We start from the raw sequence: 18066 nt of genomic DNA on the forward strand, positions 1-18066 counted from the left end.
ACACCTGCAACAGCAGCAACATTAATTTAAGAGAGAAATAGTTGAAGTAAAAGAAAAATACTTAAAACAATGGTGGGTCAGCAAAGTTATATTGAGCGTTAATAGTTCACTTCAAGCAGTTTTATTTACGAAGCAAAAGTCAAGGAAAAGAAATAAAACAGCTTTATCATGAAACAATCAGTCTACAATCTGAACTGCTGAATTGTTACTCTTGAACTGGGGAGCGCACACGGCGATGCAGCTTATCTATTTGTTGTTGGAGAAGCGTGACGGCGTGTTGAGCTGACGGCGGCGTCTCGTGATGTTGCAGACGAAGTTATTACAGCAACTCTCCAAAAATGGCTCTGAGCACTATGGGACTCAACACCTATGGTCATCAGTCCCCTAGAACTTAGAACTACTTAAACCTAACTAACCTAAGGACATCACACAATACCCAGTCATCGCGAGGCAGAGAAAATCCATGACCCCGCCGGGAATCGAACCCAGGAACCCGGGCGTGGGAAGCGAGAACGCTACCGCACGACCACGAGCTGCGGACTTAAAGCAACTCTACTTATTGTATTTCCACGGTGAAGTATACTGGTGAAGTCTTTTCTCAGTCAGGCAGCAAATAAATCCGCAGTGGCGTGTAACAACCCACTACCTGAATAGACGTGATTGTTGGTGACAATCCGCAGGCTTAGTATGTCCCCGTTTATTACTCCTTATACACACCTAGTTCTCGTTTCAGTACTTCGTACACTGTTCGTGATTATTTTCGACCATGATATAACTGTTAGTCACGTTTACATATGATTATGACAATCGCAAATTATCAGTAAAACCGTTCTTACACCTTATCCAGTTGTAATTACCTTTACCGCGACAGTTAGGGCGTCACACACTCTGCTGTTCATTAACAAGGGGAGGCCGCCACTTGCGAAATTCAGATTCGATTCATACTGCGCATAATAAAAGCTCATGGCCAGAGGTGTAATGTGGCAAAGCACCAAGATGCACTTCTCAGCCGTTGTCGAGAAAATCGACAGTTAAAAGGAACCGTTGAGGTGAAATACTCTCGACGATTAGTAATTTTCTACAGCGTCGTGGCGCAGCGGTATATATATATATATATATATATATATATATATATATATATATATATATATAAATGAATTGCTTATGCATGTTGGTGAAGGCGGATCGCTTTCCAAAGCATTGGAACCCGCGGCCTTAGAAATCTTTATAGTGAGAAACTACATTTCTTTTGTGTGTAACAATCAGTGCTGAGACACATAGTCTTCACATGAGTTGCAAGATGTAACTGTCTCCTTTGACACCTTACGGTTCGGCAAATTATTTGAAATGGCCATCGACATACCAGTGTGTAGCTCCCATTTCCCAAGCATTGCTCTGGTTGGGTCATTCTTGTACATGTGCCAGTTCAGTTCAACCAGGAACAAATGATCAAAAAATATGCTCTTTTCAACAGCGCAGCGTTGACTGTTACAGTGTAGGTAATTTTAATTCGGGAATTGTCATAAAGAAGTAAAATCATAAGACAATAAAAAGTTGTGAATAATGTCAGAAAGAGAAAAATGTATACTACTGGCCATTAAAATTGCTACACCACGAGGATGACGTGCTACAGACGCGAAATTTAACCAACAGGAAGAAGATGCTGTGACATGCAAATGATTAGCTTTTCAGAGCATTCACACAAGGTTGGCGCCGGTGGCAACACCTACAACGTGCTGACAAGAGGAAAGTTTCCAACCGATTTCTCATATACACAGCAGTTCACCGGCGTTGCCTGATGAAACGTTGTTGTGATGCCTTGTGAAAGAAGAAATGCGTACCATCACGTTTCCGACTTTGATAAAGGTCGGATTGTAGCCTATCGCGATTGCGGTTTATCGTATCGCGACATCGCTGCTCGCGTTGGTCGAGATCTAATGACTGTTAGCAGAATATGGAATTGGTGGGTTCAGGAGGGTAATACGGAACGCCGTGCTGGATTCCAACGGCCTCGTATCACTAGCAGTCGAGATGACAGGCATCTTATCCGCATGGCTGTAACGGATCGTGCAGCCACGTCTCGATCACTGAGTCAACAGATGGGGACGTTTGCAAGACAACCACCATCTGCACGAACAATTCGACGACGTTTGCAGCAGCATGGACTATCAGCTCGGAAGCCGTGGCTGCGGTTACCCTTGACGCTGCACCACAGACAGGAGCGCCTGCGATGGTGTACTCGACGACGAACCTGGAAGCACGAATGGCAAAACGTCATTTTTCAGATGAATCCAGTTTGTTTACAGCATCATGGTCGCATCCGTGTTTGGCGACATCGCGGTGAACGCACATTGGAAGCGTGTATTCGTCATCGCCATACTGGCGTATTACCCGGCGTGTTGGTATGGGGTGCATTTGTTACACGTCCCGGTCAGCTCTTGTTCGCATTGACGGCACTTTGAACAGTGGACGTTACATTTCAGATGTGTTACGACCCGTGGCTCTACTCTTCATTCGATCCCTGCGGAACCCTACATTTCAGCTGGATAATGCACGACCGCATGTTGCAGGTCCTGTACGGGCCTTTCTGGATGCAGAAAATGTTCGACTGCTGCCCTGGCCAGCACATTCTCCAGATCTCTCACCAATTGAAAATGTCTGGTCACAATACACCAGTCACTACTCTTGATGCACTGTGGTATCGTGTTGAAGCTGCATGCGCAGCTCTACCTGTACGCGCCATCCAAGCTCTGTTTGATTAAATGCCCAGGCGTATCATGGCCGTTATTACGGCCAGAGATGGTTGTTCTGGGTACTGATTTCTGAGGATCTGTGCACCCAAATTGTTCTAGTATAATATATTTGTCCAATGAATACCCGTTTATCATCCACACTTCTTCTTGGTGTAGCAGTTTTAATGGCCAGTAGCGTATTTTTTGCAGGAATGGTGCGTAAGACTGGTATTTCCGTATGCTTCCAGCGAGGTCTGCCTGCTTCCTGAGATGAGCGCCAGACGCCACTAACCGATTATCAGCCTTGGCGGCGCTGGAGCACCAGCAGCAGAAACTGCAGCAGCCGAATCTTCCGCAGCAGCCTCGACATGAGAGCCCCAGCGTGGCACAGTGGAATCTTGAGGCAGTTCGCCGCAGCCGCAGCCGGTAAACGATGTTCTTAACCCACTCTAAAACAATCTTACCAAGTATCCATTTTAAATGCATCGTTAAGTCTCCAACTAAAGGGAACAATAATGCTGTGCCGATAAGCATTGACTCTGCATGGTCCCTCGAAATTAACTCGGAAGGGTGTTGAGATCAAACGAATTTCCCTTCGCGGTATCTCATATCTAACCACGTCATGGATGTTTTTGTTTACATCTTCTGCATTTTCTTGCAAAAATGAGTGTTCTGGCTATCTTTACCGTCACCAACGCTTTAGTCGATTTTAAGATGGTTCGTTCTGCAACAATCACATTTTCATGCACGTCACTTCCTACTGTCGTTAGTGATAAATTACCAGTATTTTCCATTAAACCATTGTGTCCGTATTTGAAACTGCGTCCAAAACACTCACAAAATCATCTTGAGTATTTTCCCTCTAAAAATGAGTGTCTATAAAAACTATCGCCAGTCCTGAAGGTGCCAATTTTCAGAAGTTATTTTAACTGAAATTGAAATATTTAATAAATTTTCCTGGAAGGAATGCAGCTTGAATTAAAGGATGAGAATGAACTACAAAGACATTTGTCAGTCACTTTTACAATCAAATTTTTTCAAATAGAAACTAAGTTACTCGTTTTGTCTTACTACTATATTTGCCCCAAAGTAAGCCGAAATGTATTACCCAGATTTCACCTTCGAAAACTTAAATTGCAACTTACATCCGCTACCGCTTTTCGTACCCTTGCTGTTTAAAAAAAAAAAAAATAAATAAATAAAAATCCACTCCTTCCTAACTCCATTTCTTGTCCAAATTAGTCTCTTATGAAGATTTGAGAGAAGCGAAAATTATAATAAACTTTCTAGTTTACTTTGCTTTTGACGTAGGGTTGGCTACAGTTATTCTTTTCTACGGGTCTGATTCCTGAAGCTGAAAATGTCACACCTTAGGTCCTCACGGTTGGATTGATTTAAATAAATTTGAAGAGTGTGTTTGTAGAATTTCGTTTTTATGTAAATCTATTTTCTCACATTTCAGTATGCCATACAAATTAAAAAATCCGGAATCACATTGTTCGTACAAAATACAAAAATACGTCCGGTCACATCAGAGGTATGCTTAAGACTCCCACACTCTGAGGAAATAACCATATTCCAAAGGGTTTACAATTTTTCTTAACAAATGAATTTCTACTTGTTTCTTTTACAGTACTACTTTCGATTTTGTCATAAATGAATCCAGAAATAAACATAATAACCAGTACAGTATTCCGCAATTAATAATAGAAATTTCAAGTGTGCAAATAATTCGTTGTTGTTGTTGTGGTCTTCAGTCCTGAGACTGGTTTGATGCAGCTCTCTATGCTACTCTATCCTGTGCAAGCTTCACCATCACCCAGTACCTACTGCAACCTACATCCTTCTGAATCTGCTTAGTGTATTGATCTCTTGGTCTCCCTCTACGATTTTTACCCTCCACGCTGCCCTCCAATGCTAAATTTGTGATCCCTTGATGCCTCAAAACATGTCCTACCAACCGATCCCTTCTTCTAGTCAAGTTGTGCCACAAACTTCTCTTCTCCCCAATCCTATTCAATACCTCCTCATTAGTTACGTGATCTACCCACCTTATCTTCAGCATTCTTCTGTAGCACCGCATTTCGAAAGCTTCTATTCTCTTCTTGTCCAAACTGGTTATCGTGCATGTTTCACTCCCATACATGGCTGCACTCCATACAAATACTTTCAGAAACGACTTCCTGACAGTTAAATCTATACTCGATGTTAACAAATTTCTCTTCAGAAACGATTTCCTTTCCATTGCCAGTCTACATTTTATATCCTCTCTACTTCGACCATCTTCAGTTATTTTACTCCCTAAATAGTAAAACTCCTTTACTACTTTGTCTCATTTCCTAATCTAATCCCCTCAGCATCACCCGACTTGATTTGACTACATTCCATTATCCTCGTTTTGCTTTTGTTGATGTTCATCTTATATCCTCCTTTCAAGACACTGTCCATTCCGTTCAACTGCTCTTCCAAGTCCTTTGCTGTCTCTGACAGAATTACAATGTCATCGGCAAACCTCAAAGTTTTTACTTCTCCATGAATTTTAATACACTCCTGGAAATGGAAAAAAGAACACATTGACACCGGTGTGTCAGACCCACCATACTTGCTCCGGACACTGCGAGAGGGCTGTACAAGCAATGATCACACGCACGGCACAGCGGACACACCAGGAACCGCGGTGTTGGCCGTCGAATGGCGCTAGCTGCGCAGCATTTGTGCACCGCCGCCGTCAGTGTCAGCCAGTTTGCCGTGGCATACGGAGCTCCATCGCAGTCTTTAACACTGGTAGCATGCCGCGACAGCGTGGACGTGAACCGTATGTGCAGTTGACGGACTTTGAGCGAGGGCGTATAGTGGGCATGCGGGAGGCCGGGTGGACGTACCGCCGAATTGCTCAACACGTGGGGCGTGAGGTCTCCACAGTACATCGATGTTGTCGCCAGTGGTCGGCGGAAGGTGCACGTGCCCGTCGACCTGGGACCAGACCGCAGCGACGCACGGATGCACGCCAAGACCGTAGGATCCTACGCAGTGCCGTAGGGGACCGCACCGCCACTTCCCAGCAAATTAGGGACACTGTTGCTCCTGGGGTATCGGCGAGGACCATTCGCAACCGTCTCCATGAAGCTGGGCTACGGTCCCGCACACCGTTAGGCCGTCTTCCGCTCACGCCCCAACATCGTGCAGCCCGCCTCCAGTGGTGTCGCGACAGGCGTGAATGGAGGGACGAATGGAGACGTGTCGTCTTCAGCGATGAGTCGCTTCTGCCTTGGTGCCAATGATGGTCGTATGCGTGTTTGGCGCCGTGCAGGTGAGCGCCACAATCAGGACTGCATACGACCGAGGCACACAGGGCCAACACCCGGCATCGTGGTGTGGGGAGCGATCTCCTACACTGGCCGTACACCACTGGTGATCGTCGAGGGGACACTGAATAGTGCACGGTACATCCAAACCGTCATCGAACCCATCGTTCTACCATTCCTAGACCGGCAAGGGAACTTGCTGTTCCAACAGGACAATGCACGTCCACATGTATCCCGTGCCACCCAACGTGCTCTAGAAGGTGTAAGTCAACTACCCTGGCCAGCAAGATCTCCGGATCTGTCCCCCATTGAGCATGTTTGGGACTGGATGAAGCGTCGTCTCACGCGGTCTGCACGACCAGCACGAACGCTGGTCCAACTGAGGCGCCAGGTGGAAATGGCATGGCAAGCCGTTCCACAGGACTACATCCAGCATCTCTACGATCGTCTCCATGGGAGAGTAGCAGCCTGCATTGCTGCGAAAGGTGGATATACACTGTACTAGTGCCGACATTGTGCATGCTCTGTTGCCTGTGTCTATGTGCCTGTGGTTCTGTCAGTGTGATCATGTGATGTATCTGACCCCAGGAATGTGTCAATAAAGTTTCCCCTTCCTGGGGCAATGAATTAACGGTGTTCTTATTTCAATTTCCAGGAGTGTACCTACTCCGAATTTTTCTTTTGTTTCCTTTACTGCTTGCTCAATATACAACCCTGTCTCACTCCTTTCCCAACCACTGCTTCCCTTTCATGCCCTTCGACTCTTATAACTGCCATCTGGTTTCTGTACAAATTGTAAATAGCCTTTCGCTCCCTTTATTTTACCCCTGCCACCTTCAGAATTTGAAAGAGAGTATTCCAGTTAACGTTGTCAAAAGCTTTCTCTAAGTCTACAAATGCTAGAAACGTAGGTTTGCCTTTTCTTAATCTTTCTTCTAAGATAAGTCGTAAGGTTAGTATTGCCTCACGTGTTCCAACATTTCTACGGAATCCAAACTGATCCTCCCCGAGGTCCGCTTCTACCAGTTTTTCCATTCGTCTGTAAAGAATTCGCGTTAGTATTTTGCAGCTGTGACTTATTAAACTGATAGTTCGGTAATTTTCACATCTGTCAACACCTGCTTTCTTTGGGATTGGAATTATTATATTCTTCTTGAAGTTTGTGGGTATTTCGCCTGTCTCATACATCTTGCTCACCAGATGGTAGAGTTTTGTCAGGACTGGCTCTCCCAAGGCCATCAGTAGTTCTAATGGGATGTTGTCTACGTTCGGGGCCTTGTTTCGACTCAGGTTTTTCAGTGCTCTGTCAAACTCTTCACGCAGTATCTTATCTCCCATTTCATCTTCATCTACATCCTCTTCCATTTCCATAATATTGTCCTCAAGTACATCGCCCTTGTATAAACCCTCTATATACTCCTTCCACCTTTCTGCCTTCCTTTGTTTGCTTAGAACTGGGTTGCCATGTGAGCTCTTGATATTCATACAAGTGGTTCTCTTCTCTCCAAAGGTCTCTTTAATTTTCCTGTAGGCAGTATCTATCTTACCCCTAGTGAGACAAGCCTCTACATCCTTACATTTGTACTCTAGCCATCCCTGCTTAGCCATTTTGAACTTCCTGTCAATCTCATTTTTGACACGTTTGTATTCCTTTTTGCCTGCTTCATTTACTGCATTTTTATATTTTCTCCTTTCATCAATTAAATTCAATATTTCTTCTGTTACCCAAGGATTTCTATTAGCCCTCGTCGTTTTACCTACTTGATCGTCTGCTGCCTTCACTACTTCATCCCTCAGAGCTACCCATTCTTCTTCTACTGTATTTCTTTTCCCCCATTCCTGTCAATTGTTCCCTTATGCTCTCCCTGAAACACTCTACAACCTCTGGTTCTTTCAGTTTATCAAAGTCCCATCTCCTTAAATTCCCGCCTTTTTGCAGTTTCTTCAGTTTCGATCTGCAGTTCATAACCAATAGATTGTGGTCAGAATCCACATCTGCCCCTCGAAATGTCTTAAAATTTAAAACCTGGTTCCTAAATCTGTCTTACCATTATGTAATCTGATACCTTTTAGTATCTCCATGATTCTTCCAGGTATACAACCTTCTTTCAGGATTCTTGAACCAAGTGTTAGCTATGATTAAGTTATGCTCTGTGCAAAATTCTACAAGGCGGCTTCCTCTTTCATTTCTTCCCCCCAATCCATATTCACCTACTACGTTTCCTTCTCTCCCTTTTCCTACTGACGAATTCCAGTCACCCATGACTATTAAATTTTCGTCTCCCTTCACTACCTGAATAATTTCTTTTATCTCATCATACATTTCTTCAATTTCTTCATCTGCAGAGCTAGTTGGCATATAAACTTGTACTACTGTAGTAGGCATGGGCTTTGTGTCTATCTTGGCCACAATAATGCGTTCACTATGCTGTTTGTAGTAGCTAACCCGCACTCCTATTTTTTTATTCATTATTAAACCTACTCCTGCATTACCCTTATTTGATTTTGTATTTATAACCCTGTAATCATCTGACCAAAAGTCTTGTTCCTCCTGCCACCGAACTTCACTAATTCCCACTATATCTAACTTTAACCTATCCATTTCCCTTTTTAAATTTTCTAACCTACCTGCCCGATTAAGGGATCTTACATTCCACGCTCCGATCCGTAGAATGCCAGTTTTCTTTCTCCTGATAAATAATTCGTAATTAAATGATTCTAAAAAATAGCTTTAACTGTGAATTCAGAACTAGTTCTTATCGATTATCGCATAGACTAAAACATTATATATGGTAATTAATTTTCATAAATTTTCTTGATATGTAACATACTGTTCATAAAATTATACGAAAGTTTTCAGAAAAGCAACTGAGATAATACTGACCCGTACAAAATTAGAAAAATACTTGGTGTCGACAACTACTGTTGAGGAAAAGTAATCTTAGAGGTGAATGTCCAGTTACAGTTGTAACCGAAACTGTCGGCAGGCATTTTGCCACGCAACAGATCCAACTTTTCCTGGTATTTTATTGGCGTTAATATCATATAGGTCTACCAATATTCTTTCGTTAGCTTAAAACTGCTTTTGTTGGATACTGGTTAGAAGGCTTGATTTATGCCGATATGAACGACCATTTTAGAGCGAGCGGCACCACAAAGCCAAGGAATTCGGCACAGTTATAATGCAACCTTCAAATTTACAGCGGTGCATTATGTCACAACCAACAGAGAGATCGCAAGGAAGTATGAAATGGTAGTCTCATGAGACTTTGGATTCCTTCAGAATTCTGGCTGGTTTGATGAGTTTATATGGAGAAGTATTGCCTTGTTCCCTGACACATTACACTACTATAGAGAATGTCAGCAGGTTTCAAGGAGAAACTGGTTAACTACCAGAGGTGTCATCCAGTTGCGAAAGTCACTCACTCATTTCATCAGACTGGCAGTGCTGACGAAATGACTATTTTGACATGCCTAGCAATGCCAGTGGACGTGAAATGGGCAAAAGTATCCCATTAAGAGGAACAGGGAATAAAAAATAGAATAACTAATGTTAGTTTGTACAGCCGATGGAGGAAAGTTGCGTCATTCGGAAGAGAGAAACTATGCTCAAAGAAAATTTTTCTAAGGCCATGATGATTCGCTGCCAATGAAGGGGCCTGATGACAACACAACTGTTCGTTGACTGGCTGTCTACAGTTTAGAGTCGAAGACTTGGCCCATTGTTTGCTAAGAGAACCATGTTAGTTTTGAATCTTTTGAGGGACGTTTAACTGCTGAAATATAAGATAAACTTGGTGTAAAAGACTGAGCTTGATGTAATATCCAGGGGAATGTTTTCAAAACTACAGGTGCTAAATTTAGCCAACAACAAGCAGTTAAAGAACAAACTCCAAAAGTGTATTCAGATGGGGTCCTGGAAGAAGACCTGCTCTTAAATCGTCTGATAAGATTAAGAAGCCACCAGCCAGCCTTATGAGCAAGTGAATTCTTGCTTCATAGTCCTCCATATCAACAGAAATCCTCAAGGGGGTCAAGAAACATTGCATGTCGAATGCTTTGGGTGGCAGCAGGAATATGCCTTGTGAGGGGAGAATGAAGAAAATGGTTTGTGACAGTGATGAGGAAATATGGTACCGGTATGCTAGATGGCTGGTGCGTTGTATTATATGTTAAAACAAATGTTCACTGTACACACCTACATCTCACTTGTAAGTCCAAGTAAATTTTTGGTAATCCAGAACTCACAGTGCGTCCTATTTTTGGGTGAATTTTTTATTCATTCCTTCTTCCAAATTTAGGGGTGAAGTCTTTGTGGTGGCGGCATAGTGGCCGTATACGGTAAATTTGTTAAGCTAGAGGAAGTCCAGTTAGGCGATGAATATGACGGCGCCATCTTTAAGAGTTGCTCCGTAATTTTCTTTTTAAACTATCACAACATTTCTTATTGTCGGTTAAATGTTAGTTAATAAACTATACCTGAAAAGTATCTAGAACGTATTTGTAAAAGACAGTGACAAAATTTAGTACAATTATTGCTATATTGCTAACAAGAATGCTATACTCAAATGCTTCTCCCTCCGGTAACAATTCTAAATATAAAATTTCTTCAATAATTGCACCATATTTATGCACAAATATTTCTCGTAGAGAGCACATTACCTGAGCTAATTTCAAAATTTGACTGGTAACGACTGACTCCGCTACTGTCTGTCTGTCTGCCTGCTGTGCAACTCGCCCAGCAAAAATCCTCCAGATAGTGAAAAGAAAGGTAAAAGGCGTCGTAGATAAGAATGGCAACGGTTCCCGCAGTTCTTCAGTTTTCGCTACAGTTTTCTTTTCGTTACAATAAATTCTTCCTCAAGAGGACAGACTACAGTTTCAATTATTGAAAATAATTGTATACAGGGCGTTACAAAAAGGTACGGCCAAACTTTCAGGAAACATTCCTCACACAAATAAAGAAAAGATGTTATGTGGACATGTGTCCGGAAACGCTTAATTTCCATGTTACAGCTCATTTTAGTTTCGTCAGTATGTACTGTACTTCCTCGATTCACCGCCATGATTTCATACTGGATACTCTACCTGTGCTGCTAGAACATGTGCCTTTACAAGTACCACACAACATGTGGTTAACGCACGATGGAGCTCCTGCACATTTCAGTCGAAGTGTTCGTACGCTTCTCAACAACAGATTCGGTGATCAATGGATTGGTAGAGGCGGACCAATTCCGTGGCCTCCACGCTCTCCTGACCTCAACCCTCTGGACTTTTATTTATGGGGGCATTTGAAAGCTCTTGTCTACGCAAGCCCGGTACCAAATGTAGAGACTTATTGTGCTCGTATTGTGGACGGCTGTGATACAACACGCCTTTCCCCAGGGCTGCATCAGCGCATCAGGGATTCCATGCGACGAAGGGTGGATGCATGTGTCCTCGCTAACGGAGGACATTTTGAACATTTCCTGTAAAAGTGTTTGAAGTCACGCTGGTGCGTTCTGTTGCTGTGTGTTTCCATTCCATGATTAATGTGATTTGAAGAGAAGTAATAAAATGAGCTCTAACATGGAAAGTAAGCGTTTCCGGACACATGTCCACATAACATATTTTCTTTGTGTGTGAGGAATGTTTCCTGAATGTTTGGCCGTAGCAATTTGTAACACCCTGTATACGACAATGCTGTAATGCAATAAGGTATTAAATATAAAATACGTACTCACCTACGTAACGCCATTTGTTTCACATAATGTATCGATATAACCGACAATGTCTGTGTATCACTACATACTGCACATTACTGAAAATAAAGTGTAATGTTCTGTTACGAGCTCGAAGAGAATAACAGTGCAAGTGAATTGTTGTGGCCAGACTATTAGGAATGTATAACACCCCAATTACAGAAACCCTAATAAAAACCCTTTGTTGTAAAAGAAGTAGGAAAATTAGTCATCCTGACAGTGACGGCAGCTACTGATGGCAAAATTTATACTTGCGTTAATTTGATGAACAGGACTGTTATGTGAATAATATTTATCATGAAATAGACTGCATGACAGAATGATAGGATACGTAACAAAAACAAAGAAAGAATTGCAAAATAATTAACGAAGGTTAAGGCCCAGATGGTAAGTTGGCCAAAGATAACAATCACCATAGAAGAGAGTTATCTCTGGAATTACGTCGTGTAGTTATTAAACACGCGACGTAGCGACGTCTTGACGACGGGTTAACAATTTTATCAACTTAACATCCTCGAAATTCGATAATTTGGCCACGACTTGGGTGATGAAGTGAAGATTCAAGACTGAATATTATTAATATTCAACATCAATTACCTAACCGGGCATAATAAAAACAACTACAGTTAGCCATTTCGCGCAAGCCGAAAAGTCTGTCGCGGACTCACAACAAAAGAAAACTCGTGGTCATCACTTCAGGTCAATGGATTCATCGCGTTATCAAGGAGTGCAATAGCGGCGTTTATCAGTGAAGAAGCAAGGGCGGTTTACACACTCTGACGTGCTGCTCTATTGAAATATTGACACTAATCACAAAAGACAGTATCTGAAATACGACCAAACCACGCGAAGAATTTTTTTCCACTAGTTACAGGGCGGTGTTGTCGTGGGCGACGGACGCCGTTCCATGTTATACCAACGGGGACAACCATCAGCACCGAGTAGTCAGCTCTAAAGAGACCCGACGTCACAGCTGGAGACAGGTATTTTCCAGCACCATTAACAATACCGATACTGAGAGTAACTAGTTTCATGAGGCAGCGCTTTCTGTACTACCTACAGGCAACGAGAATATTCATATGCTGCCCCTGTGGCAAACTGGCTTGCAGAAATGTCTGCGAAAGTTGCAAGGGACGACTTGAAGTCGGTGCACTGCCTGTTAGCTCTCAAGTTCGGTGGTTGGATCTGATATTTCTGAATGTAATTAGACGGATACACAGCGTTTACTATTGTTATTGGCTTACAGTGACTACTTTAACCCCATCTAGCAGGTCAAAGCATGATTTGCAGCTGTTAAGAGCACACCACTTGCCATCAAATTTCCACAGTTCAGACTCCTTTTGCTACCTCACCATCTCGCCGCCATTTGGCTGCAAATTACGTAGAGGTCCTTACTCAGTCCACGCTCTGTAGAGAGTGCGGAGTGAAAAGTACGTAATGTGCTACAAAGTATCTTATTGATACACCAGAGAAAATAAAGCGATTAACGAAAGGGTGTGTGTGTGTGTGTGTGTGTGTGTGTGTGTGTGTGTGTTTTGTAGCAGGAAATTTTTAAGCATCTGGGGCTGGAAATTTCAGTAACGTCTGGCAGGACCAAAAGCTGCAACCCAGCATGGTTAGACCAACTGAACTCTGATGATAGGTGCTGGTACTTTTCCGTATAGCATCAACTCTTGAGTTCATGAATCATGTCTGATACTAAGGCGCGTTCAAGTCTTTGACAACAAACGACCTAATACTTTCAATGGGCTTCAGATTCGGAGAAACTAGCGGCTATAGCAACAGGCATATACCCTTTCCATCGAGATTGGACAGCACCGGTATATTGTTGCAAGATGAATATCACGGAGACTTTAAAGATACGGCACAACCATATAACTTAACACGATATAAATTTAAACACTAATGACCAAATTAACAACTGCCTGAAGTGATAGTTGCGTACCCAATGTCAATATGTAACATTACTCAGCTGTTGTGCCTGTAGCACAATGACATATGTAATCGGGCAGTGTTAGTTGTCATCAGAGACTCCCCACGTACATACTTCCATCCACATGCTGCACGCACAACTGAGACCTTTCTGAAGAGATGACATTGTAACACTCATGTATCCGTTGTTGTCACCGGGCACACACTTCAGGTGTGTCTCTCTGCAGCTATGCCAATGGAAGCTTCAATGATGGAAGCTTCAATGATGGAAGCTTCAATGATGGAAGCTTCAATGATGGAAGCTTCAATGATGGAAGCTTCAATGATGGAAGCTTCAATGATGGAAGCTTCAATGATGGAAGCTTCAATGATGGAAGCTTCAATGATGGAAGCTTCAATGATGGAAGCTTCAATGATGGAAGCTTCAATGATGGAAGCTGTACTCAATCCTTAGTGTTCCAGACAACATCATCCTGTCGGTGTGGATTCTTACGTTGCTGCAAATAAGCCCTTTCGTGATGTGCAGTCCAGTCTACCCAGATATTAGTCGCTAAATGTTTGTCCTTAAGTTAGAGGGTAAATCATCTTATTTGATGTCTTACAGCAATAAAGCCAATTTCCATTGTCATCCGTGATTGCTTTTTCGCTATGAAATGCCTTAAGTGGCACGTGTCTCCCCCTATGTTATTACCTTCAAAAGTCATAGCGCCGAAGCCCATTACTTAATCAATCAAAGTGGGTGTCTAGGGAATGCTTTGTTCCTCCTTACATTTTTCTATCCCTTTGTCACAGGTGTGGCTTTGCTCTGCTCCTTCATAGGTTGTCCATGGCAGACATCCATCCCAGGCATTGTCCTACTGGGTGGCTTTTGTGCAAATGCTTAGATTCTCTTGGAACACCTTGTGAACCATTCTGCAATGAAATCAGCGTCAGCCTCCTGTCTAGCCATCTTCATCCTCCAGGGACAGCGGTCTAAGGCTTTCCACTTAGGTTTTACCTCTTGTCAGGTGTAATCCTACAATGAACCTTCTATTGAATGGTAATTACTTCTGGCCCTCTTCTATTCCCACGATTCATTCCCTGGCCCCAACTCCATCCATAGCCAATTCCTTCAACGCCTCAATCCTCCATAAGTTTCTTCTCCAGGTCTTCAACTGTATTTTGCTCCAAGGCATTTTCCTCTCTTAATGGACCGACAGTATTGATTCCTGTCCTTCAGCTTAGTAAGGACCCGTCATTCCTCAATAGTTACTGATCGACCAGACTGGCCAACGTCCCCTTTCAGTTATTTGAATGGATGGTGGCTCGTCAGCTCTTACATCCTCGAATCTGGGGACTTTTTCTTCCCTTATCATTGCAGCTTTTGGGAGGGAAGCTCTATGATAATCTGTTTTGATTGGAACCTGTTGTTCACCACACCTTTTCTCAGTGCCACCATCTTGTTGCAGTATTCTTCGACCTTCATAAGGTCTATGACATGGCTTGGTGCCATCACATCTTACACTCCATGAGTGTGGTCTTCATGGCCTCCTCCCAGTCTTCATTCGCCAATTGCTGTCCCACTGCTCGTTCAGAATTTAGGTTGGCAACTTTCTCTGCTCTCTGCAGACCTAGGAGAATGGTGTTCCACAGGGCTCATATTAAGTGTCCTTCTGTTTCTCATATTAATGGACTCAGTCTCTGATGAACTATTAATCACTGCTGCTCTGTGTATAGATAGTTGTATCTGGGTTAGTTCCCACTCTGTGGAGTGACAGCGCCAGTGTGCCATCTGGCATGCGTCAGTGTGGACACAGTGACATGGTTTTCAATTATCTCCATCCTGATGAGTTCTATCTCGCTGCTGAACTCCTGACCATGGTTCCTTAGTCATGTTTCTTGCATGTTAGTTTTAACAAGGTTCCTTGGTCACCTAAGACCGAGTGTTTCAGTAAACTCAATGTCCATCATGTCTTGTGACACAGATTCCTTGACACTTCTCTGCCTTTATCAGGCCTGTCTTCTGTCCTGTCTGGCCTATGCTTGTCAAGGTTATGGTTCGGCTGCCCCTTCCACACTGCTCCTCTTAGACCCAGTCCACCACTGTGATATCCATTTGGCCACTGGTGCCTTTTGCTCTCTCCTTGTTCATAGCCTTCTGGTTGATGCTGGAATCCCCCTGGTTTGTTGAGTGATCTCAGCTCCTAGTTTCCTATGCCATCGCTATCTGCTCTTTCCCTGCTCCTCCATCTTTTCTTCTTTTCACAGCTTCACATCACCTGCTTGCTCCTTGGCTTCAGATAGGTTTACTGGTTGGGCTTTACCGGACTTTTGTCACGATTTCCATCTTACCTATGTCATGTTTCCCGTTTCTTCCCCAAATGCCCTTCCTTAATTAGCTCCTTGGCCCCACATTTGGATGGGTCCCATCTGGAGTTCAGAAGCCTCCATCGCTGCAGTAGTGATTTCATTGTTCTCTCCACCCACTCTTATGGGAGTTCAAGGATGGCATTGCTTTTACACGAATGGCTCTAAATCCACCAATCACATGGATATGCCTACATGTCTTCTGTTGGCATGGAACATGATACCTAGCTTGCCTTGTGTGGTGTGATTACTGTGAAACTGGTGGCCATTTAGTGCGCCATCTGCACTATTGAGCAGTCTTCGCTCACCCAAGTTTTGTTACATATGCACTTGATGAGTGGCCTTCAGTCTATCATCCAGTATTACTCCCACCATCCCTTCCACGACCTTCTCGCTGGTCTTGACCAAGCTGCTTGTTATGTTTATTCCCTTTTTGTCCCCAGCCTCACAGGTTTCCCACATAATGAGCTTGCTGATCGCTTGGGCAGCAATCTACCTCCATTCTCTCTGAGTGAGGTAGATTTGTGGCTATACATGAAATTCCTTCTTGCTCAGTGCTGGGCTGACTATTGGGAGCCACCCCTCTAATATGCTTCATGTCGTCATGGAGACTCCCACCAAGTAGCATATATATATATATATATATATATATATATATATATATATATATAATCTCTCTCTCTCTCTCTCTCTCTCTCTCTCTCTCTCTCTCTCTCTCTCTCTCTCTCTCTCTCCCTCCCTCCCTCCACCTCCCCTTCCCCCCCCCCCTCCCAGTGGGAATCTATAATGCTCTGCCATGTTTGTATTAGCCATAGTAGGTTGACCCATGACATTTTAATCCCTAATGAGCAGTCCTCCCCCCCCCTCCCATTTGTAGTTCCAGAGGCACCCTCAGTGATACATAGGTTGCTGGACTGCCCTTACCTTTTGGCCCTTCACACTAAATATGCCCTACCACCTTCCTTGTCCATGTGTTAGTGGACAACTCTTGCATGGTTGTCTGTCCTCAGTTTTCTTCATGAAAGTAGTTTGTCCTCCCAGATTTAAGTACCTGAATTACATTCTGGAATTGGACTACTCAGCATTCTTGGTTTGAGAGGCCTTTGGCCTTGCCTCCATGCTGACCAGGTTTTTCTCACTTTCTCCTACGTTTTGTCTGGTCTTTTGTGCTGTTTTGTTAATCCTTTTCGTGTCTTCTTCCCTTGGTGCTATCACCACCATCACGATCATGGTCTGGTGCCTGCATCAGCGGCGTTGCTAGTGTCCCATCGTGTTAAATGCCTTTGGGGCACTTCCTGCTCTCGTCCTTCCCCATCTCCCCCTCCTGTTTTTTACTCTTCCTACCACCCCAACGTTACTTCTTTTTGCCTCTTTGTTCGCTTATTTTCCTTTCCCAGCGACTGAACTGCGCTGTTTACTTTCTTCCTCCCTTAGTTTCTGTCACCTTAGATCGCGGGACTGATGACCTCGCTCTTTGGTCCCTTCCCCCCATCCCCACTCAACCAGCCAATCAAGCATAAACATTTAGGACTGGGACATTGTATCTAAAGTGACGAACTATGTGATACCATCACCAAGAGACGTTGTTGGCAAATGGACTGAAGAGGAAGACTTTTGTAACAGTGTTTGTCTCTCAGTGAACCTGGCGACGGTGTCTGCGGGCGCGGTGATGGCGTGGTCGTCTCCGGCGCTTCCGCTGCTGCCGGGTCTGGGCAGCGCGCAGGCCTCGTGGGTGGGGTCTCTGCCGTCGCTGGGGGCGGCGCTGGGCCCCTGGCTGGGCGGCTGGGCGGCGGACCGCGCGGGCCGCCGCACCGCGGCGCTGCTGTCGGCGCTGCCGCTCGCCGCCTCGTGGGTGGCGCTGCTCTTCGTCCGGCAGCAGCCGCTCTGGCTGTGCGCCGTGCGCTTCTTCTCCGGCATCGGCGTCGGGCTCGTCTACGCCGTGCTGCCCATCTACTCCGCGGAGATTGCACAGGTACCTCTACTGCTAGCTGTCACCTAGGTCTTACGTGA

General features: G+C 44.0%; 1 protein-coding gene across 1 annotated transcript in view; it reads left to right on the forward strand.

The window, feature by feature from the left end:
• The window catches only part of LOC124606591 (facilitated trehalose transporter Tret1-2 homolog), a 96787-nt gene that overhangs the window by 15874 nt on the left and 62847 nt on the right, over positions 1-18066 (forward strand). The window contains exons 2-4 of the mRNA XM_047138576.1: positions 3035-3158; positions 13938-14149; positions 17694-18028. Coding sequence (XP_046994532.1) covers positions 3035-3158; positions 13938-14149; positions 17694-18028 — 671 coding nt within the window. The remainder of the gene's footprint in view (positions 1-3034; positions 3159-13937; positions 14150-17693; positions 18029-18066) is intronic.

The sequence above is a fragment of the Schistocerca americana genome, chromosome 3 (assembly GCF_021461395.2).
Source record: "Schistocerca americana isolate TAMUIC-IGC-003095 chromosome 3, iqSchAmer2.1, whole genome shotgun sequence".
In the NCBI taxonomy this organism is placed as follows: Eukaryota; Metazoa; Arthropoda; class Insecta; order Orthoptera; family Acrididae; genus Schistocerca; species Schistocerca americana.